This window comes from Meles meles, chromosome 9, assembly GCF_922984935.1.
Source record: "Meles meles chromosome 9, mMelMel3.1 paternal haplotype, whole genome shotgun sequence".
Lineage (NCBI taxonomy): Eukaryota > Metazoa > Chordata > Mammalia > Carnivora > Mustelidae > Meles > Meles meles.
The window spans coordinates 2145092-2170000 of NC_060074.1; the positions used below are offsets into that span (position 1 = coordinate 2145092).

General features: G+C 40.0%; 1 protein-coding gene across 1 annotated transcript in view; it reads right to left on the reverse strand.

The window, feature by feature from the left end:
* COL5A2 (collagen type V alpha 2 chain) overlaps positions 1 to 10776 on the reverse strand; it is a 138410-nt gene extending 127634 nt beyond the window's left edge. Inside the window, exon 1 of the mRNA XM_046019102.1 lies at positions 10451 to 10776. Coding sequence (XP_045875058.1) covers positions 10451 to 10544 — 94 coding nt within the window. The 5' untranslated portion in view covers positions 10545 to 10776. The remainder of the gene's footprint in view (positions 1 to 10450) is intronic.
* Between the last annotated feature and the right edge of the window lie 14133 nt (positions 10777 to 24909).

The following is a 24909-nucleotide window of genomic DNA, read 5'->3' on the forward strand; positions in this document are numbered from 1 at the left end:
GGCCATGAGATAGTCCCCAATGGAAAGATGTTTTGGTTTCTTTCATTTTTCCCCATAATAAACCTACACAAGGAGCCACACAAGAAAGCACTACTATTTGAAGAATAACGTTTTTAAATGCATTTAGAATATAGCCCAGCTAGAGTTGGGTTGCATATTATGATGTATTATCAGAATGACCATACTATAATGATAGGTGAAATTTAAAGTTTTACATTTTAAGTAAAACTTAATTTAAATTTAAACTGCATTTTAAGTTTTACACTCGATTTTCATCTCTTTGGGAGCAAAAGTTGTTTCTTTTATTTTTCCATGATATCTAAGAGTTTCATTCTCATGATCACCTCACGTGCATTCCTGTCATTGCCGTGTAATTCAGCAGTAATGGAGAATGAGTATCAACTGTCATTGCACGAGCTCCTGCTGTTTGTCCGGACCCAAACTACGTAGGCGGTGTATACATACGGCTTCATAATCATTATGTGAGGTCAGTATTGTTATTCCGCCTTTACAGATGAAGAAACTAAGACATAAAGAAATGAAAAATTGCGCAAGATTATACAAATTTGTAAACACTGAGTTTGATATAAGTTCACTAATAGTTGAGTAAATGCTGGGAAATATTTTCAGCGTTTTAATCGGTGCATATTTTAGGAATAACTATCATGAGCCTAATGCATACGTGAATTAACAACATGGAACGGGACCTGGAAACCAGGCGAGTTCGGAAGCGCCCCGGCGAGTGGGAGTTGGGGCCACAGCGGATTCTCGTTCTGGGCCGGAGGGACGGCTGCGACAGACAAAATTCCAGAACCCAGCCAGGTCGCAGAAGGCCTCCAGGCCACACTCAGGAGCCTGCGCTTCGGGCTTTCCCCAGACCAGGGCGACCGCAGACGGTGATGGCAGGAGTGGCCAAGTGGCTGGGCCAGGGCTGGGAGCTTGGGAGCTCGGTGCTTCTGCCCCACCCGGGAGGTGACTGCACCTGAACCAAGGCTTTTGTGGAAGACAGGGAAAAGAGGGATATGTGGAGATTCTGAGCACATAAGATGGTGAAACTAAGCGACTGATCGCAAGTTTGCTTGAGTGACGGGTAAGCTGAGGTTGTCATTCCCTGACCTAAGGAAGACGCAGGAAAGATGCTCTTGTCTTGAAGGGACGATCAAGACACGCTGAACTTGAAGAGGTAACGGCCCATCCGCGGAAGGCGGGGAAGGTCTGGACTGGGAGAGCGGCCTGCCACCTCGCAGCAGGTGGCTGCTCAGTGACACCCCGAGAGAGGGTTCCCAGAAGATCGGGGAAGAGCATAATCAGGGAGACCAGGGAACCAGACCCTGTGAGGGAAAACAAGTGGGACGGGCAAAGGGAAAAGGGAGAAGGTGCCCACGAAGCTGACAGGAAAAGCTCAGGGAGCTGGAGTGAGAACTTTCAGAGAATGGTTTTTCAAGAAAGCTGCAGCGGTCGGGTGCACCAAATAAGGGAGAAAGGCCTGGTAAAACAGATGAAAGGGGCCCACGGGAACATCACACATTTGAGCCCTCAGCTTACCAGACCAGCTTAACTGGAGCAGAGGAGGCGAAAGTCAGAGTGCACGGGGATGAGTGAGGGCTTGGAGACAGGCAGCAAAGTGTCCTTAAAGCAGCTGCACTAAGAACTAAGACAGGTTGGGAGCCAGAGGCCCTGGGACGAGCTGAGCTTGTTGACCAGATCAGGGGAAAGACCCCAGAGAAAGGAAGTGACTGTCCTTAGAGTGAAGAGAGGACGACTGACGAGCAAGTTCCCCTGGGAAATGGGAAACAAACAAAACTACAGAAGGAAACAAATCCAGAAACTTTTTCAAAACAAATTCAAAAAAAAACTTCATAAAATCTATCTATGAAAGACCCACAGCAAATATCATCCTCAATGGGAAAAAGCTTGCAGCCTTCCCGTTGAGATCAGGAACACGACAAGGATGCCCACTCTCACCACTCTTGTTCAACATAGTATTAGAAGTTCTAGCAACGGTAATCAAACAACAAAGAGAAATAAAAGGTATCCAAATTGGCAAGGAAGAAGTCAAACTCTCTCTCTTCGCAGATGACATGATTCTTTATATGGAAAACCCCAAAGACTCCACCCCCAAACTACTAGAACTCATACAGCAATTCAGTAACGTGGCAGGATACAAAGTCAATGTACAGAAATCAGTGGCTTTCTTATACACTAACAATGAAAATACAGAAAGGGAAATATAGAAATGAAAATACAGAAAGGGAAATTAGAGAATCGATTCCATTTACTATAGTACCAAGAACCATAAGATACCTGGGAATAAACCTAACCAAAGAGGTAAAGGACCTGTACTCGAGGAACTACAGAACACTCATTGTTAAAATGTCTATACTGCCTAGAGCAATCTATACTTTTAATGCCATTCCAATAAAAATTCCACCGATATTTTTCAAAGCGCTGGAGCAAATAATCCTAAAATTTGTATGGAATCAGAAGAGACCCCGAATTGCTAAGGAAATGTTGAAAAACAAAAACAAAACTGGCGGCATCACGTTACCCGATTTCAAGCTTTACTACAAAGCTGTGATCACCAAGACAGTGTGCTACTGGCATAAAAACAGACACATAAACCAGTGGAACAGAGTGGAGAGCCCAGATATGGACCCTCAACTCTATGGTCAAATAATCTTCGACAAAACAGGAAAAAATATTCCATGGAAAAAAGACAGTCTCTTCATTAAATGTTGCTGGGAAAACTGGACAGCGATATGTAGAAGAATGAAACTCGACCATTCTCCTACACCGTACACAAAAATAAACTCGAAATGGATAAAAGACCTCAACGTGAGACAGGAATCCATCAGAATCCTAGAGGAGAACATAGGCAGTAACCTCTTCGATATCAGCCACAGCAACTTCTTTCAAGATATGTCTCCAAAGGCCAAGGAAACAAAAGCAAAAATGAACTTTTGGGACTTCATCAAGATCAAAAGCTTCTGCACAGCAAAGGAAACAGTCAACAAAACAAAAAGGCAACCCACGGAATGGGAGAAGATATTTGCAAATGACAGTACAGACAAAAGGTTGATATCCAGGGTCTATAAAGAACTTCTCAAACTCAACACACACAAAACAGATAATCATATCTAAAAATGGGCAGAAGATATGAACAGACACTTCTCCAACGAGGACATACAAATGGCTATCAGACACATGAAAAAATGTTCATTGTCACTAGCCATCAGGGAGATTCACATTAAAACCACATTGACATACCACCTGACACCAGTTAGAATGGCCAAAATTAGCAAGACAGGAAACAACGTGTGTTGGAGAGGATGTGGAGAAAGGGGAACCCTCTTACACTGTTGGTGGGAATGCAAGTTAGTGCAGCCACTTTGGAGAACAGTGTGGAGATTCCTCAAGAAATTAAAAATAGAGCTTCCCTATGACCCTGCAATTGCACTGCTGGGTATTTACCCCAAAGATACAGATGTAGTGAAAAGAAGGGCCATCTGTACCCCAATGTTCATAGCAGCAATGGCTACGGTCGCCAAACTGTGGAAAGAACCAAGATGCCCTTCAACGGATGAATGGATAAGGAAGATGTGGTCCATATACACAATGGAGTATTATGCCTCCATCAGAAAGGATGAATACCCAACTTTTGTAGCAACATGGACGGGACTGGAAGAGATTATGCTGAGTGAAATGAGTCAAGCAGAGAGAGTCAAGTATCATATGGTCTCACTTATTTGTGGAGCATAACAAAGAACACGGAGGACATGGGGAGATGGAGAGGAGAGGGAGTTGAGGGAAACTGCAAGGGGAGATGAACCATGAGAGACTATGGACTCTGAAAAACAACCGGGGGGTTTTGAAGGGGCAGGGGTGTGGGAGGTTGAGAAACCAGGTGGTGGGTAATAGGGAGGGCAGGTAGTGCATGGAGCACTGGGTGGGATGCCAAAACAATGAACACTGTTATACTGTAAATAAACAAACAAAAAAAAATTCAAAGATTAGGTAAAAGTCAAAAATATGCCACTAAGGTTTGTATCTGTGATGACTGAAATCAGATTGTAATACCACTTTCTGTGTCTCAGTTAAGTGTTTTAAAATTACTTCAGGGGTAAGTTCCAAGAGTCCCAGCAGACTGACAGAAGCGTGTACATTTTCCCAACTTTGGATGAGGCCCCAAAAGTCTGGTGAGGTAAAATCACACTTTGCAGTTTGCAGAACTCCTAATACCAGAGATGGACCAGAAGCAGGTGTTTTCCCAGTGACTGCCAGACTGAGTTTCTTTACCAAGGACTCAGACTAAGGCTGTGATGCTTATGATGCAAGCAACATTTCTACCGAGAATATATGTCGTCTCTTGCAACTGAATTTATAATTCTGATTGAGCAGACACCCAAAAGAGAAAAAAAGATGAAAGAAAGAGAGAGAAAGAACAGTGAGATGTCTTTTCGCTTTCCCAGGAGAAATTAAAAAGAAAAAAAAAGCAAGTAAACATTTTTGAGTTTGAACATTACACCACAGAGCTACAGGGACACGTTAATTCACTAACATTGTCGACGTTGCTACCTTCTCTTTTGCCTCCTCTACTCCAGTTAAGCTGGTCTAGTAAGATGAGGACTAAAATGTGTGATGTAGAAGGCACGTGGCTAAGAAGAATCTTACACTATTAAAATCCCACTAATCACTTACATTAATAGAATCCCACTAGTGGGATTTCTCTTACACACTGTTCCTTAGAGAATATATTCACAGTATAAGATGAAAACACCTTGATTTCCTCTGACGGGCTTAGTTTTGAACATATCAATAAACTATCATAAAAACAACTAAGGTTGCAACGTGGCTACAACTTTAAGGCAAAATTTTCCATAGGATAGTCTGCTCCCTCCAGCAAATGCCAAAAGTAGATACTTTTAAAAATACTGACTATCATGACTCAACGGTCTTACAGGAAATTTGGATGAAATTTACATGGAAAGTAATCAAGAGAAAAGCTGAATTGTGAGTATCTTCCCAACTCCATTATTTTATATAAACTTATACAACTTGGCCAAATTTATATAATGAATCATTTAATAACTAATAATTTTAGACTTTTCCCCTACCATTACTACATCTCTCATATGTAAATCTAAATTTTTCAATGTAACCTCAGAGCAAAAAATGGTAGGTCAAAAAATGACTGACTTTTAAACATTTTATTTTTTTTCCATTTAAAGACTTTTAAACATTTTATAAATGTAATAAAAGGCCAAGGGATGATGTATGATTGTCCTTCAAGTAGGAGCACATTTATTAAATAGTTTTCTTCCTATGACCATAGTTTAACATGATTCCAATCTCGTAAGCCCCAGCTCCTCAAAACAAAGCTTTCTCCTCCTGATTTTACCTCATTTCCAGCACTGTGGGCATTTCTGGAATGATCAACCCCATGAATTGTAGGTCTGCAGTGACCATGCTAAAAGTATGAAGAATAGGAAGCAAAAGAGAGAAAATGAAAACTCAATATTCACCTATTAAAATATATTTTAATAACATGCATCCACTGTATAGGAGAATGATTTACATAAGCTACTATGAATGGGATTTGGGCATTGAGTTATTTTTCCAGAAATGACAGTGAATCTGCAGTGGTTTATCTATAAACTTTAATTAGACAGACCTGTAACTGAAGGGAATCACTGGAGTAACAAGTTACCACCAAGTCACAGCTGTGTCGTCTTGGAACAAGAACCTAACTGGTCTGCATCGAGATCAAGAGCGCTAGGCAGAGATGTAACACAGTGGTTGACCAACACAAATCAGAATCACCTAGAGAGCTTCCCAAATCCCATCCAGACCTGCTAAGTTGGGGTATCTGGAAAGGAGAAGAGCCCAGAATCCATATTGGTAACATATATCTTCAGATGACCACACAGCCCGCTCAACGTGGACCTGTGGATTGTTTACCCACCAACTCAAAGAGTCATGGTCAAAGCATATATTGTATTTGTCTTTATAAAAAGACAAATATTTGCATTTATTTGTATTTATAAAAATATGTATTTGTATTTATAAAAAAATTATCTGTATCGAGGCATCTGGGTGGCACAGTCTGTTGAGCGTGGCTGATTCTTGGTTTTGGCTCAGGTCGTGATCTCGGGCTCCTGACACTGAACCTCACATCAGGCTCTGCAGCTCAGGGCTGAGTCTGCTTGAAAGACTCTCCACCCCCTCTTCCTTTACCCTTCCCCCATGTTCTTTCCTCTCTTCTTCTCTCTTAAAAATAAAATGTTGTCTTTATCTCTCGATCTACAGTCTACAGTATAGAGAGAGACACACTCTTCAAAGTAAAGCCTCAGTTTAGTTTGGGTAGAAGTTACAGGTACTTCTAAATTTATCTGGACAGAATCAGGAAGCAAAGAATTGCAGGCTAATTTCAGGGCCTTCCAATGATCTTCGTCTCACACACTACTCAGAAGCGAACAATAACCAGGGTAGATCTGATCACACAACTATATCCTGCCCATTGGAATTAGAAGACTTGTTCCACCGAAAGTGGCTGACACGCACTGTGGTTGGGACTGGAGTTGCTTCCGAACGGCCGTCCTCTCTTCTATCCTCCACAACATAACTCTTCAGGAGCGTACACAGCTCGTGCCACCTAGCTAACACACTACATTTCCTCGCTGCCCTTGTAGTTTTGTGTGCCTATATGACTAAATTCCAGCCGCTCTAAGCTGAAATGGAATGAAGGCCTAATTTTCTCCATGAAAAAAGAGAGAATCACCGCCTTTGCCTCTCATTCTCTATTCAGATGCCTGGAAAGTAAATGTAATGGCTGGAACCGCAGCAGCCACCTGGGACCATCACTCAAGGATTACACCCTAGGGATGTGAGGGTAAAGAACTAGAAAGAGATTGAGTCTTTGATGACTTCATAAAGCTAATATACCAGGCTTTCACTACTTAACTAAAACCTTCTTTTAAAAATAGAAAAAAAAAATTAAACTATTGCTTTCTGTTAGATGCAGCTGAACCATGATTAAAACATCCACTGTAGAAGTTTGCATGCCTACACAATCCAAAGAATCTATTTTATCAGCAATGAGTTTAAAACAATTTATGAGTGGTCAAGGATCTTAAGCTAAGTATTCATATTCTCTACTTCCTTTAAAATGGTCTGATCCAAGTAAAGCTGAGAAATAAGCATTTGTGTCTTCAGATTTGTATTTTAATGATGAGATAAATGGCAGAGCATAATAAAATGCAAGAGACCTTGATATAAAAAGGACTGCCAGCCCCTCATCTCTTAGTGATCAGAAGTTGGCTTGGGTCCAGGATATCAGTGTAGGGTTGCAACAAGAGGGTTCCAGATTTATGGTCCATGAGCCAAACTTGGCACTCAGACATATTGCATTTGGCGTATGCAGTGCTTTCTGAAAACGTCAGTTTTGAATGTCTTGGGGGGGGGGGAGGCATCTCCAGCTCTCCACAGGCCCGCCGCTCCCTGCTGATGCACAAGCACTTACTTGCTCCACTGGTTTAGGGCACCTGCCTGGCCTCCGGAAAGAAAATGGTGCATTTCAGCACCTTTCCTCCTCTCCGTTACTTCTCTGTTGTGAAATCAATGATTCATACCAAAGATGAGTTTCTAGGATTACGTCTGTCCATTTCTAATAGCAAGAATGTGTATAACTCAGTAGGTGTTAGAACTTTGTTTAGGAATGTAACAATGCTTATAAATGCACTAGTATTTTCTCGTAGGAAAAACAAATGCGAAATCTTTTTAAAGCTCCCTCCCACCCCCATCACAAACACACATACCCCAAAACTCTTCAAAATCTGACTTTGTCATTCTAACTCTGATTCTGGTTACTTAACAGTTTCAACGAATGTTAGCCCAACTTCCTTTCAGCTCTTAGGAATTTATATTATTTTATTTTTTTCAGTTCTTAAAATTTACTAATAAGTAGCAATGTTTGGACCTAAAAGGCCTAAGCGTTGATTTACTTATTCTTACCTCATTGTTCATAAGTATTTCTATCAGGCAGGCACTAGGTTTATGCTTACATTTCTGGTAAATAACCACAAACAGATGACAGATACACCTTGAAGTATTAAAAAGAAAAATATGAAACTGTGTAAATATCCACTTACATGTGAAATGTGTCTTTCCATTTCAAAGGGGACATATTTGTATGCATATTTGTATGCAAAGTCAATAGCACATTATATGACTTAGTTATAGCTGAAGTTTGAAAAAAAAATACTTGTTTTGCATGTGTACCTTAGTTCTTTAGCTTAAAGCATCTACCTGAGCGTACTCTTCCCCGAATTTAAAATCACATGGAGTTTCAAAACTCTGACATGTTTATTAAGCTTGTGTCAAGCCTGAACAGGGGAAATAGAGCACTGCCAAGTATCCATTCAATATAACTGAAACCGAAATACGCGCGTGAGTCAGTCCAAGTCACAGAACTCAGTATACTGGATTCTGGAATTCTTTTCTAGATCACCTTTAATTAGGGCCATACTACTTTCTTTTGCTATTGAATTTTTATCACATATACTCTCCTAGGTAGATAATAAGACAGAGGGATATATTTTTTGCGATGTGAATGCGAGGAATTATACAATTTCTATAAAATCTGATATTTGGGATTCCAGTTGCTGTGCTCTTGGGTTACACGGGGGGAAGAGAGGTTGGTATGGAGATGGAGCCGTTTTGCACCAAATAACAGATTTCTAACATTTGTGTAAATTAATACTAAGAAAAATTAAGCTCTCCTTATTTTTCAGAAGCACTTACAGAGTCATTACAGCTAATTGGGGAAGTCGTTAACAAGTGGCCGATTCCACACACCCTTCAAGACACTCCTTTCGTTTATTCCCATGCTCAAGCTACTGGACCACGAGGGGAGAATTCAAGAGAGAAGTGACACCATAAGACGATTCCCATGCCCAATTATTGTCACACTTCATAAAAGTTGTTTTAAAATATATTAACAAGGAACGCTGTGTCAGGTTTTAAAGTTGTTGATTGTTTTGGTGGGGGAAGGGAGTGAAGTGTCCCCTTAGTAATTAGATTTGCTGTTTCTATTGTGATTTTTCTGTTTTTTCTCTCCCCTTTCCTGACTTCTACTTCCCAAGTATTTTCCCCACCCTTCCAACCAATGCATGTTTTTCACACCAATACAAAGAAACTCAAGAGTTTTACCTTTTGTAAATTGCCTCGTTTTTGAAAACATAAAAAGTAACATTAAAAAGTTCCAAGGTTTTAGAAAGTGCCCCCTCTATGGGGCTCTGGACAGATTGTTGGGTATTCATCTCACATTCTTATTTTCACTCTGAAAATGATTCTTAGAACTCGTGGCCTCTAGACTAATTTCATGACCATCTTCAGAGCAAAAAGACCCAGAAGTAGGTATTAAAAATATATACATACATGTACGTGTCTATCTGCATATCTATAAACATGAAAGTATATGTGAAAGACGGTAACCGAAAAGTTTACATGTGCTAAGTAGTAAAAGCTTGAGTTTGATGTAAACAGTTATGAAAATCTATAATGGCCTATTATGGAAAAGAACATGTCTGGAGAACAAGGACTTAATAATCAGTGGAACCAAATTAAGTATTTTCTTATATTTTATAGCTGCCAGGCATTTTGCTTAAGCAGACCGCACAACCCAACCCTCACATGAGCAAACTGCATAGGGAAAAAAAAATCAGTAGCAGGCAAGGTTCGTCTTAAATTGAGAAAAAGACAAGAAACTTGCATCTAAAGGATAACGCCCCTGCAAATGCTCCATGATAGACACTTTATCCCTAAGGCAGCCGGGCTGCTGCCCTCCGGCATCTAGCAGGGAACCCCCTGTCCGGATGGTGCAGCCCGGAGGGGGACACAGTCTCAGGAATCTGGCTTCTCTCAGCCTCTGTCACGGGAGGTAAAGGAGACCTGCTCTCGGTCAGCAGAAGCGGTTTTAAGATCCCAAATGGGAAGGGACAGAAGGAAACGTCTGTGCGGAGAGGAGAGCTGGCCGGATACAAAGAGGAGTCAGTCATCGGAGTGGCCGCAGAGGTCCCTCCACACAAAGAATTGTGCGGCCTGAGGTCCCCAGCAAGGAGGACGGCACCGCCCCAGCCCGAGGACAATGCCCCTCCAGTGACCCTGCTTTCAGGACTCGGTTTCAAGTGCTCTGCTTTCCTTTCAAATGTCTCCCCTCCCCTTGCAGCCAAAAGGACTCAGCCTGGACTCAGGTAGGAGTACCCCGTGGCATCCTCTGCCAGGGGTCTGCAGATATCCTGATGGTCCTCCGGCCGCTCCCGGGTGCAGCCCTGCCAGCCCCAGCCCCACTCCCCACCGCCAGTGCCCCCGCGCCCTCTCCCTCCCCGGGCTGAGCATCCCCAGGTCCCAAACCCGCTGGAAACAGCAGGAGCAGAGCAAAGGGCAGACTCACCATCCTCGCCCTCGTCCTGGGCTCTCGCTGAGACGAACTGCCCGAACAGAACAGTCAGAAGGAGGAGAGGGCTTGCTCGCAGCCAGTGTGCCATCTCGCCGGAATGTTCCACAGGGGGGTCCTCCTGGGAGCGAGAAGTGCCTCTAAGGTTCCCGGAGCACCATGAAGCCGGCCTGGGCTCTCTCTGGCTGGGGCAGCCTCTGCAAACCCCTTCCCAGCACCAGCTCCAGCACAGTCTGAGAAAACTTTTTTCAAGCGATGCAGCTTTAAATAGGAAGAATGCTGCCTCCACTTTTCCTGCCCCTTTCCAGCTTGTTCAGGCTCGCAGCTATCCAGTGTCTGCCAAGCAGCGGTCTGATTGATGGTAAACAGCCAAATCAGAACGCGCCTCTCTGTGTCTCAGAGCCTCCAACTGTCCCTGCTCCCTTTATGCTTTAAACAGAAATGGGCGCTTAATCACAGAAACAAACGTTTGGTTCTTTTTTTCTTTTCTTCTTTTTTTTTTTAAAGACAGACTGTTAGAAGAAAATAGTCCTATTCTCTCCTTCCTAACTCCCCCAGACATAAGCCCCTTCACTTTTTCCCTATAAGCTGAAACAGACATTAGGGAGGAAATACAGGCTTGTAGCCTAGATTTTGGTGTCTGGATCATCCAGGGCTCTTGCCCACCTTACACTTGCAAAGGATATCGCATTTTAACCCTTTCTTTTGACTGAAGAGGAAGTGTTCTCGTCTCCTTGCCAGATTTTGTTTCTCTTCCCAAATTCTGGAAGGGGACGATTAAAATTGTGCCCAAGTCTCCAGGCAAAGGGACTGTTTGAGACAAATAAATTTGGGATGTGTCATACTTTAAGACTATCTCTGGGTTTCTCCACATCTCTTGTTGATGGGCACACATTCGCAGGTCCCTCTTGTCCCAGAAAGTTTGATTCTGTTGAAAACTGGTCGAAGATGTCCCTGTGAAGGGATGGGAGGTCCACGCACTCGGGTGCAGGAAGCCTCACTCCCAACAAGGCTCTGCCACTTACCAACTTCGTAAACGTGAACTCCTCTATCTCTAGGCACTCCTGTTTCCTTATTTGAGAAAAGGGCTTTGCCCTGACCTGTGTGCAGGGTTTAGTGACGCTAAAACGAGGAATATGCTATGAACTAAGTTCCAAATTGCAGAGAGCTACGTAAGAGGAGACGGTGGTGGTATTATTCCTACATTCATGTTTCGGGGACTGCGGCAGTCCCAGGGACACAAGCCATGTCCCAGCGTATACATGAACCTTGGCCACTTCTCCAGCCTCGCCAAGAACTTAATGACCCCAGAATGTTCTACATAATCCAATACATTTGCTACCTGACTCCACCTGGAATGGCTATGCTATACAACACAGGGGCGTCAGCGGTCTCCCGTGACTCACCAGCGGTCAGGCACCTTGCACGGCGCTAAGCACTGAGGGAGAAAACGACCCCAAAGAAGTGGAAGCCATGCCCGTTGCCTTTAAGGTACACATGTAGACGCTAAAAAAATAAATTCGTGTGTGGGGCTCCTGGGTGGCTCAGTGGATTAAGCCACTGCCTTCGGCTCGGGTCATGATCTCAGGGTCCTGGGATCGAGCCCCGCATCGGGCTCTCTGCTCCGCAGGGAGCCTGCTTCCTCCTCTCTCTCTGCCTGCCTCTCTACCTACTTGTGATCTCTCTCTCTGTCAAATAAATAAATAAAAAAAAAAATCTTTAAAAAAAATAAATAAATAAATTCGTGTGAACAAAGAAACATAAGCTGGAGCATATAAACATGGGTGGGTGTGTTAACCCCAGTAGAAATTCAGAGAAAGGAGATACGATACGGTGCGATTAGGTAAGTAATACGCTATCACTTTTTATAGAGGAAATCCAAGAACCTTTGAATTTTCAGCTTGGAGCTAGAATCTCTGGAGATGATTCCAGAGGGGGACCAACTTTCCAAGCAGCTCTAACCCCGTCCCTCTCAGTTAAATTTTTCACTTTTATAAGAAAGATTAAGGTGCTCGCTTCGGCAGCACATATACTATAAGAAAGATTAAGAACACAATTCAATCTCTCACAGTTCCCTCCCGTTTCAGCCTCTTCTTCCTGTCAAACCAAAAGCATATGGTGTGATGGGGAAACAGCAAATATTTTCAGGACAGCTGTGATAAATTAGCTGGTCTTCATGAACTTTGTGACTTGGGCTTTTCCTCTATGATCAGCTTTAGGGTCCTACGTTGTAACTCGGAAAAGAGTAGCATTTCACAAGGCGTGCTGGTTTCACAGATGCGGTCGCATCCAGCAGAGACCCAACCACTCCTCAGTCCCTCAAGGCCTCGGTGCTTCAGTGGGGAGCTCAGACGCCCATCACAAGTTCAATAAGCTCCTCCCAAGTGTACATATTAGAAAAATGCCTGCCTCCTGGGTAAGTCTGTACCAAATCCACTTTCACAGCAACCCTGAAAGTTATTGTTAATTTTCCTTGAATCGTAGGTAAGGTTTCAAAGGAGCTTACCGGCTCAAGTTTGCTCAGCTACCAAGTGGTAGACTTACACTCAGGTTCTGTTCAGAAATGTCTGACTCCAAAGTGAGTATTCTCACCTCCTAGCTCTTAGACGGGCCCAACACAGGCATTTCCAGTCTCCAAAGAAAAAATGCCTCAGCATCTTCAGGGTCGGTCCTTCCCTCTGTACTCTTTGTCCCATCCCTTCCCGTGCCCTTTAGGACATTACTCTGTGTCCTCCTCTCTGTCCTCAAAAAAAAGGAAAAAAAAGAAAACCCAAAGATTCCCCCTAATTACTCATCTTCCCTAGTTTCCTTTCTTCCTTCTACTTCTTGACTCCCAGTTACACATCATCGTCTTCATTAGAATATCATCACCAGCCCCGCAAGAGACATCAATAAACCCAAAGACCTTTTGTCTTTTCTCCCTGTAGTATTTGGTACTCTGACCACCCCTTCTTACTGAAACTCCATCCTCCCAAGACTTCCTGGCCCCACAAACTTCTCTCATACCCCCCTTTTCTGTCCAAACTTCCTTTTCTAATTCCTCCAGAGAGTTACCGCGTTTTCCACATTGTGCTATCGGCATTTTCCCGTCCTCGCCCATTCTCTTGGGCTGTGTTAACTCTCAGAGCCCTGGCTGCTACTTCCATTTGCATGCTCGTGATTTCCAGTCAAGACTTCCTCCTCAGTTCCAGATCTGCAGACTTGTGTTTCTAAGTGTCTGTTTTGAACACCTTTCTCTGGACAAGTCCACGAAACTCAATGAAACCATTATCTCTCACTGTTCTTTATATGCATTAACACTGTCCCCATTACTCTAGTCCCAAAGATTAGGACAGGAAGACACCCTTTCTCCTCCCTCAACCACATCCAACTGATGGCCAAGTCTTGTTGACTTTGTTATGCATCTCTTCACTCAATTGCTTTTCCTTTCCTAAAAAACTATTAACTCCCAAGTACTTACAGGATACAGTTATATGATATTTTAAAGGAAGGAAAAGGGGAGGGGGGAGGGAAAGAGAGAGGGAAAAGAAAAATGCCTATTTCTTGATTCCCACCTCTTTCTGCTTTCCTCTTTTGGCTTCAGCCATTGGAAACACGGGCTTTTTTCCCCAACCACATAAGGAAGTTCACAGCTCAGAGCTCTGCTCAGGCTCTGACTTGCCTGAAATCGCCATGTCCCTGGTCTAACCCATTCCCTTACTCAACAAGACTGTGTTCAATGCCCATTATTTGCCAGGTTCTACTCAAGGAGCTAAGGACGCACCTGCGAACAACACCAGCAGCAACCCTGATGCGGTGGAGCTTACGACCTTGAGCGGAAAACAGCAGTGAAGAAGTGAACAAACATGCAAACAGGTAATTCCAGACGGTAATATGCCAAGAAGGAGATAAAGAGTGTGTTGTTTTAGAGTCGTTCAGGAGTTGGTACTGGGAAGAATGCCGTAGATTAGGGCCATCAGGGCAGACCCACTGAAAGAGACAGCAGTGAGTCAGAGACCTAAAATTTGAGAAAGTATCAATCGCCAGAGAACTGGGAGAAAATGGCATTCCAAGCAGGAATGGCAAGTGTAAGTGGCCTGGAATGATAAATTACTTTTCTATAATTGTCATAAAAAATTATCACAAACTTAGTCATTTACAACAATACAATGTAATATCTTACAGTTTTGTTAGTCACAAGTCTGGGTCTCACTGGGCTAAAATCAAGGTGTCAGCAGGCCTGCGTTCCTTTATAGAGGTTCTAGGGGAGAATCTATTTCTTTGCCGTTTTAAACTTCTAGGGGTCAATCACATTCTCACAGCCTCTTTCTCCGTTTCAAAGCCAGCAACATAGCCTCAGGCTGACGTTTTTTTTTGTGGCCACATGTTTCTCTGACCAGAGGCAAGAAGGGTTCTCTGCTTTTGACGACACATGTGACTCGACTGGTTCCACCTGTAAAATCCAGGATAATTTCTCCCATCTCAAGATCTTTAATCACATCTGCAAAATCCTTCTTGACATGAAAAGTAACATATACAGTTTCTGAAGATTAAAGTATGGATATCTTTGGAAGGCCATTGTCCTCCTACCATATATAGGAAAGACCTTTGAATGGGCAAGAAGAGGAAGAAAGCCCTTTCTGGTTAGGGTGGGTTAGTAAAGTCTTACAGGCCATGGAGAAGAGTTTAGATTTTTTTTTTCCCTAAGTGCAATGGGAAAAGATTCTCATTGGAATAATGTACTCTAGTGTGCTGATTTTCAAATAGTACGAATGGTTTATGCGAAATGTCTTCTACCAGGGCAAGAAGGGAGCTGAGAACACAGGTAAGGAAGAACGTCGACTCCAAAGGAGACATGCTGGTGGTTCGAAGTCGAGAAGGGCAGTGGAAACAGAAAGAACCAGGGGGATTCCGGGTAAGTTCTGGAAATACAGTCACTGAGAATTTGGGTAAAGGGAAACATGGGGGGGGGGACGTCTCTGCCAACTAAGAGAAAGACAGAGCTGCCGAAGCTTACGTTTTACCAGCCCACCTTCCTCGCAGACAAACCCCGGATGTTCCTTCACAGAGCTGCTGGCATGTTCTGGGCAGACAGCACGAACGTCGCATGCCATGGGGATGTCTGTTTCCCTACTGGACTGAAAGCCCCCTGGGATTACAGACACTGTTTGGTTATTCACATTTGCCCAATATTATTGGCTGAACGCGTGTCATTTGGTGAAGAATCAGTAGAACTGATGACCGAAAGGCCATGACAGAAGTGGCAGTGAGCCCAGATAAAAACGACTCCAAGACGCCAACCCAGGGGCCGAGAAAGTGCTGACCCTGGTGAAAGAACTGTCTTGGCTGGGAAGAGAAACTGGTCATGGAGTTGAAGAAGCGCACTGAACACATGAGATGTGTCTCCGCTCATTCATGCTACGACACAGCATCACCGTAATTTCTGAGCAGAAAAAGCCCGTGTACTATGATTACACTCTCTTTCTGGCAGAAAGCCAAGTGAAGATAATAACCATAACAAGAGTAGTAACAGGTAAAAGGTATTAAGTCCTGACCATGTGTCAAATGCTATGTAAGCATTTTATATGTATTAACTCACTTAATCCTTAAATCGATGCTATGGGATAAGTGCTATTATTTTCCGTTTTACAGATGAAGAAAGGAAGTTGAGGCTCAAAGATAAGTAACTGTGTCATACATCAAGAAATTACCAGATCCAGGTTTAGAACTCTCGCTGCATAGTCTTCTTATACCAAGGAGTTGAGGTTCGAAGAAATTATATGTTTATTTCCTTATCTTAAACTCCATCACCGATGGACAGTACTGGGAGAATCCCTTGAAATGTATTTAGCATAATACTTTTTTCAAGTAAACAAATATATGAACCAATGAATTTAATACAAATTCTATATATATCCAAATTTTGTAAATATAGGTTACCTCTAGCTGAGCATTTGTACTAAAAAATATCTTTCTACATCTAAGCATAATTAGAAATAATTTTTGTATTAGAAATTGTTCACTTCTTAAATTATAAACTTTCATTTTAATCTAGATATATTTCAGAATGACTCATATTTTGAGAAAAGTTTGCGATTTTACACTCCCAAATACTATCTCCTGAGACAATCCACACTCATATTTAGAAGTTATGAAGAGTCCTGTGGGACAAAACCGTAAGTGATCTGGTAAATAACATTAGCTTCTGTAGCACCCTCTTCTCTGTGTGCTGTTTGAGTACACATGTAGTCTTTGAGACCCGCAATAACCCAGTAAAGTAATATGATCAGGATGATTAGTTCCATTTACACTGGGATTCAGAGAGGTTCGTGGCTTTTCAGAAGTTACGCAATGCAAACAAGAGTCTCAAACATAGCTTCCAAGTCCTAGCACTCAATCCATTGTACCTCCTAATAATTAAGCTATAATTCAAATTTTACTAACTAGAAAAGCAGTATCAAAAAGGTCTGCAAACTGGAGGTCTTACGTACAGCATGGTGACGGCATGGAAATATGCTAAAAGCGTAGGTCTTAAATGTTCTTACCACACACACACAAAGGAATTATGTGAGATGATGGTTGTTAATTTAACTTGATTATGGTTATTATTTCACAATATACATATATATCAAATCATCACTTTCTACACCTTAAGTACACATAATTTTATTCATCCATCATGCCACAATAAAGTTAGAAAAAAATTAAAGTAATAATAATAGTAACACTAAAGTAGTGGTTCTAGCAAGACTTGGAAGCTGGCCAGAGTTCACATCCTGGCCCGCCACCGGCAAGCTGCGTGACTATGGAAAAACTGCATGTCTCGCTGCGGCTCAGTCTCCTTGTCTGCATGATGACAATAATAACCCTGCCTACCTCACCGGGTCATATGAGGATTAAATAGGTTGATATTTGAAAAGTGCTTAGACAATGTCTGGCATAAAGGTAATATTATTATATATGTTCTGGTTAAATAAAAACAAGTAACAGCATTAGTGCTTCTTTTAAAAAACACAACTTATGATCAGTTTAAAATTTACCATTAATAGGTATATAGTGGAATATTACTCAGCCATAAAAATTAAATCTTGCTATTTGTGATGGACCTCGAGGATGTTATGCTAAGTGAAATAACTCAGAGAAAGACAAATACTATGTGGTTTCACTTACATGTGGAATCTAAAAAAAAAACAAACAAAACAAATAAAATAAAACAGAAACAGAATCCTAAATATAAGGAACTGGCAGTTGCCAGAGGGGAGGATCTTTGAGGGATAGGTAAAACAGATAAACAGATACAGGAGATTGAGTGGTACACACTTCCAGTTATAGAATAAACTCGTCACTGGGATATATGTGTATATGGGGAATATAACCAATAATATTGTGAATAAGGGTATATGGTGACTTACGGCAAATGCACTCACCATGGTGAGCATTGTGTAATAGAATTGTCAACTCACTAGGCTGCACACCTGAACTAATATAACACTGTATGTCAGCAATACTTCAATAAAAATTCTTCTTTTTTAAAGATTGTATTTATTTATTTGATACACAGAGAGAGAGATCACAAATAGGCAGAGAGGCAGGCAGAGAGAGAGGAGGAAGCAGACTCCCCGCTGAGCAGAGAGCCCCATGTGGGACTCGATCCCAGGACCCTGGGATCATGATGTGAGTGGAAGGCAGAGGCTTAACTCACTGAGCCACCCAGATGCCCATCAATTAAAATTATTAATAAAATAAAATTTAACTGTTAAAATTTACATAAATTCTAAGGTAATTAGGAGGAAGTTTAATTATCTACCACAGTATGCTCTAGTAATTCCCTCATTTTTTTCTTTTATATTATGTTTATTAAAGCATGCTTTATTTCTTTTCTTTATTTTTTTTAAGATTTATTTTTTGTTTTTTATTTTTAAGTAATCTCTACATCCAATGTCTTGAATGGCTTGAACTCACAACCTGGAATCAAATCATGTTCTACTGACTGAGCCAGCAGGTGCCTCAAGGCATGCTTTAAATAGAGCAAAATTCACATTTTTAGGTGTATAGTTCTTTGAGTTTTCACAAATGTGTACAATTATGTAACCATCATCGCAATCTAAAGGATATTTTCTTGCCCCCCGAAGTTCCTCCATTTTGAGTCAATCTTCTCCCATCCCCATCGCTGGCACCACTGATCTGATTTTCATCCCTAGAGACTTGCCTTTCCAGAATGTTATATAAATAAAATTTAGAAGTATGTAGCCTTTTTTGTCTGGTTCTGTTATTTTACCCCATGCTATTGCATGTATCGGCAGTTCATTCCTTTTCTTACATGTCTATGTTTGCATGTTCAAATTTATTCTGTCTTAACCATTAACCCATTGTTTATGAAGCCTAATAAATCTTAAAACACAGATGATTGTTTGCATTGGAATAGACAATTCTCTGTAGCTAAAATGAGTGTCCATGAGTCAGGGCTTCCCCTCAGGGAAACTTTTTAGATAGCAGGACTAGGTACAGGCTACAAAGGAGAACTTGTCCAGAAACTCAATGACACCAAAAGCCATTTATACCAAATGAGCTTGTTATGCTCCATATACTGCTTTTAAAAAAATTAAAGGTCTAAGAGTCTTAAGTTGTTTCTCAACAAAATAAGGAGCGATTCAGTCCACCAGACTCTGCATTCTTACGTTGTTCTTTTGACAATTATGTGGCAGCCAGAGGTCTGGGAATTGTGTCCTTGGTGTGGAGAGGGAAGTAGGGGACAAGGAAATAGATGTGATGTATTTCGTCACATTTCTCAAGCTCATCAGTACTTTAATATTTCAAATTTTCCTGTATGTTGGGGCAAACTACTCTTTCAGTTCCTCTAATTCCTTCAGTTGTTTTGCAACTCAGGAATCCTCTGCTTTCAGAGAATATGCAAAACGTTTTAATAAATTGGCTCTTAAGAAAGGATAGCAAAAAAAAAAATCACGTTCTATATAAAAGAGCCATTTTAAGTATCATTTATGCTGTAGTTTCATTTCACATTTCATACTTGTGTCCAGTGTTTGAATAAAAATAATTATACCACCTATTAATTGTATCAGAGCATTCAATACTAATTTTTAAAAATTCTTTTTCAGATAACCTATGAGTACTAAAAAGATTCAACCCATCTCCCTCTCCTCAATGTAGACATATCAAATAGAAAAATGACCATCAGTGGTCCAGTCTTAATCAATGCTGAAAAGCAGAAACTTCTATTCATAATCCCTATTATCACAATTCTTTATAATGTTTGACACTTTAATAATCATTAAGAAGATAAAATGAGAGTATTGCATGAAAAATATATGATGCATTTGGATTATAATTTTTATTTAAATATCTTTGACTAATCAATAAGCTCATTTTGGTATAAATATATAATTATGAGTTCAGATAGGCTCTAACTACATTAATTGAAGTCTTACTTAGATATTAAAATGTGTGGCTAAGTCACTTAAGCATCTGACTTTGGCTCAGGTCATGATCTCAGGGTCCTGGGATTGAGCCCCATGTCAGGCTCCTTGCTCAGTGGGGAGCCTGCTTCTCCCTCTCCCTCTGCCTGTTGCCCCCCACCCCACCTCCACTCGTGCTCTCTGTCAAATAAATAAATTAAATCTTTAAAATAAATAAATAAATATTAAAATGTGTCACCATGAAGCTGTTTTTCAATGTTCTTTCTTTTTCTTATTTCAAGTTTTTATTCAAATTTTAGTTAGCTAACATACAGTGGTATTAGTTTCTAGAGTAGAATTTAGTAATTTACACTCATATATAATACCCAGCACTCATCACAAGTGCTCTCCTTAATACTTATCACCCATTTAACTCAACCCCCCCCCCCCACCCACCTCCCCTCCAGTAACTTTTAGTTGTTCCCTATAGTTAAGTCTCCTATGGTTTGTTTCCCTCTATCTTTTCTATCTTGTTCGTTTGTTTTGTTTCTTAAATTCCACATATGAGTGAAATCATATGGTATTTGTCCTTGTCTGACTGACTTATTTTGCTCAGCATGATACACTCTAGCTCTCTCCACCTCATTGCAAATGATAAGATTTCATTCTTTTTGATGGTTAATATTCCACTACTTATATATCTCACATCTTCTTTATTCATTCATCAGCTGAAGGACATTTGGGCTCTTTCCAATATCCTAAACACTACAAGGACCCAGTGGCTCATTGATTATATTGCTTAGAAATCAGAAACATTCTGTATGTTTAGATCATATTTCCCTAATTACTATTGAATTAAAATATGTAGATATCCATACATATGCACACACACACACAAAACATACAAAAAGAGTTGGTGAAAAGGCAGTTCATAAACTTGACTTTGAGGATGATCTTAAATTACTGCACCACATAAATGAGTCATACTTGACCCCAAAGTTGAGGACATCAAAGCCTGCTGTGACCACTTACTACAAATACGGGGTGATTACTCCTAATACATAGAAAATACTGACATGGGTTTCACTCACCAGTTGAAGAGCATATTATTTTAATGGTTTTTTATTTAAGAGCATATTATTTTAATGTTTGTTTTTTTTTTAAGTATGTGAGAGATACTGTCTCCCGAGATTTGGAAGAACACATGGACCTCATTTGCTTATTTTACAGAGACTTACTTTTGTTTTCTCTGGAATAACTGCAATCATAAGACATTACTGGATGAGGGAGGTTTTATAAATGTGCCTTGTCTTCCCTTTCAGCATCATCTCCACTTCCATGATTTTGGAATGAGAGGAATCTGCAGAACTGTTCTGGAACATTAGAAATCCCTTTTTCCATAAATGTAAAACATAGCTAAAACAATCCAGGGACACAGAACTTCGCCGATTTCTCTCCCTGTTACTTTAACCATAATCAAATTTATACACATTTAATTGTAAGAAGAGATCCTTTATTAACCTGCATTTTATAGTCCATCTCTAAGGCCCATCAGGTGGCTCCAGAAGCCAAAATGCATTTAATTTACTAGATTTATTCTGAATTCTGCTCAATTTTTTATGAATCTATTAAAAACTCTCCAAATTACTTCAGTTATTTGAGATATGGAAATGGTCAGTAAAAGAAAAGAATGAGGAAGTTACTGTGCTCCTGAGGCATGAGCATCAGCCACCACATCCTTTTTTTCAAATGTACCTTGAACATCCCAATATATCCATCCTCCCTACTTAAGTAGGTGAGAGTTCTAGTTTCAGAAGTTCTATGCAATTCATATAACGCACACTGACTGTGAGATTCCTTTGAGGATGCAAGTATATACAGGACATAGTCATTGCCCTCCAAGGGCTCACCCAGCTTGGTGGTAACAGACGCAAGAATTGGTATCTATAATCCACATACTACCAGGATGAGTTCTATTATAGAAGTGCACAGAACAACAGAAACACAGGGTAAGGCAAAGGGACATAGAGTCACAAGGAATCTGGAGTTTATGGAGGTGGCAGAATTCAAGTAGAGCTTCAAAGCATAGATAGCATTCCAACAGAGACTGGCTAAAGGAACATTAGGGAAGACAGAAAGGAAAATATTCAAGTGGCTTAAAGAAATTACTAGCCTAGCAGAGTTAAATCGCAATGGTACAAAATTAAGGCCACTCAATAGTACAAAGCATGAAATATTTAAGTAAAACTTCAATACTTAATAATAAATAAAAATACATATAAAATTAATAAATTAATACTTAACTTATTAAGTAAAACACAATGTTTTAAAAGCATATTTATAGTAAAGGAAATGGGAAGAGGGGCCAAGAAATATTTAAAAGCAATAAATCCCAACCTTAACAAGATTTTCATTTTTTAATAGTCTAGTCAGTATTTCAAGATAGTATCTATGCTAATTATTCCGTTTCAAGGAATTTTTTTTTCAAGGAATTTTCAAGGGTTTTTTAAATGAGTTTACTAAACTAACGTACTCTTGGATTGTATTCTCCAGAATGCTCTGTCACTGGAGGGGCACACAAAGACATCAATAACATGCCTGCATCTTTATTCATGCAGAAAAAAATAAAAGTATTTCTAATACTCTGCGTGGTTTTATTTCTTGTAGAACCACACCCATGTCTCTCTTCCAAAAGAAGACATAGCTCAAGAAAAAATGTGCATGAATCAGTAACCATACATAGATTTGAATTCTGTTTTTCACACAGCAACCTCATCTCTTCTTCTAAGTTCACTCCAAAGTGGTTTTTCAGCACTGAGAGTCAACAGAGCAAAGAGAAGTGGAAAACATATTTGTAAGTCCCTCTCTGATGAAAGTCTGTGAGTGTTACTAGCCCTTTAAAGTCTTTAGAAAGAAAAATACAGCTCCAAATTCCAAATCCTGAAGAAAGGGAACAAAGAGCTAGTAAAATCAAACTAATTTTAGGTTAAACAAAAAAAGGAAATTAACAAAAACTCCTTTTGTGGCATTAAGAGCTTGAAGTGTGGTCTCTCTGAAAAGACAATTCCACAGAACCTCACCTCATGGGAAATGTGAGCTCTGGTCTCAGGACAGCCTCTGACTAACCACTTGACCTTACGAGAGCTCTATACATTGGCGGAGTCCAAGTCCTTATTTGAAAAATAAGACAGTAAAAGCCCCTTTGTATTTCCAAGTATTATTACAGGAAGTATTCATGAATGAGTTTTACAAGTTCTAAAAATTAAAAAAATATAAGCTATCATACTTATTATTCTTACTACAGTTGAGGGATGATTAATTACAAATAGGCCGTTTGAGAAGAACTCTATTCAGTTCTTTGCTTAATAAAGGACAGCGTGGGATCCTGCAGTTATTTTTAGCACCTTAAAACACATTTTCAGTGGGTAAAAGGACAAGTGAGCAATGCCTTAGTTTGGCAGGGTTCCCTTTAGACTGCCTGAACTCAGAAAGAACTTCCAATTTAAGCGTTGATCTAACAGAATGAGCTAAAAGGAGAGTAAGTGTTTGGAGAGAAAAGATGGGAAAGAATAATGAGAGAAAGCATCCACTATCCCCTTGAGAAAACAGACTTTCCGTTTGCTTAAAACTGACGCACATAAGCTAAATATTATTCCTTTACAATTTATGACTATGAGGCTTTCAAACATAACTATTATAAAAGTTTTGATTTAATTACACAGAGAAAATACAAAAATGACCTGTGTGGGATCCCAAATCTTTGTTTGAATACTGCAAAGGACTCTCAAAAGGACACGCCATTGAATTTTCTCAACCACATAGTGGGTTTCTCAACCACATGAGTGGGTAATTACCTATAAACCTAAGTTTATAGGTAATTAACATTAAGTTCAGTAGGGTTAAATGAGATACAGACTTACACAACTAGTAAGTAAACCATGCAAGACAACCCAGATCTGACTTCCAGTTTGTCTCCTACTTTAGAAGGTCTAAGCATTCCTCGGTGCTCACCAGATCTTCTTGTTTGGAAGCCAAAGGTGAATCTGTGAAGTTTTTCCTTTCCCAAATACATAATTTATGCAAGGCCAGATTTTTTCATACACTTTAACCATTACAACAAATGACAACAGCTTGAAATTAGATGCAAATATGAGAATCCTACTGTTTTCTGTTAAATCAGACATTAAAGAGATTTGAAAAAATGTAAAACAATGCCATCCCTCTCAATAACTTTTTGTTTTGATAAGAATTGCTACTTTCATAAAAATACAATATTTATGTTAATGCAAAATGGTAATATTCTTATTTCAAATAAATAAAAATTTTCTCAGTTTTAATTTCTAAAATGGTGAATATTAATAGGTATAACCTACTACATTTTATTTTGGGCCCTCGATAATTAAAAAAGTACAAAAGGCTCCTGAGACAGAACCAAGAATTTGAGAATTACTTATTTATGCCAAAGTGCAAGCATGTCCCTTTCTCTTCTACATTTTTAATATAGTATTTAATTTTCATGCTTACAAAGTAGAGTGTGCTTTTCCTCCCCACCATAAAGAACAGAAAATGAAGACAATAGTTTAAAAATCATTTCACTAATAAACCCACCACCTTGATATAATCATTGGTAACATTTACAACATCTATCTCTCTTCAAAGATTTTTCTCATTTGAGAATACATTTTCAATATGTAATCTCTTGCTTAATATATTGCTTTTTTCCTAATTAACACTGAGAAAGGATTTTATGCATGCTATTAAAAATTCCATGAACAGCTCCTTTAATGATTATATAATATTCTATCATATTCATTCTATAACTTACTGAGCTACCCTCCTATTGTTAGTTACTTGAACTGTTGTCAATTTAAAATATTACACATAAAGGAAAACAGAGATGGTTCCTGGTAGGTTTCTCTAAGTTTCTGGGTAAGTAAATGAAGACACCAGGAGGAACACATATCCTTTGTTGTGGTTAAGGAAGGGCATGTGACAGCTGTTGAATTGGTTAAAATGATGTTTATTTAGGTTTATTTTTTAGTTTACTAATGATATTTAAGCTGA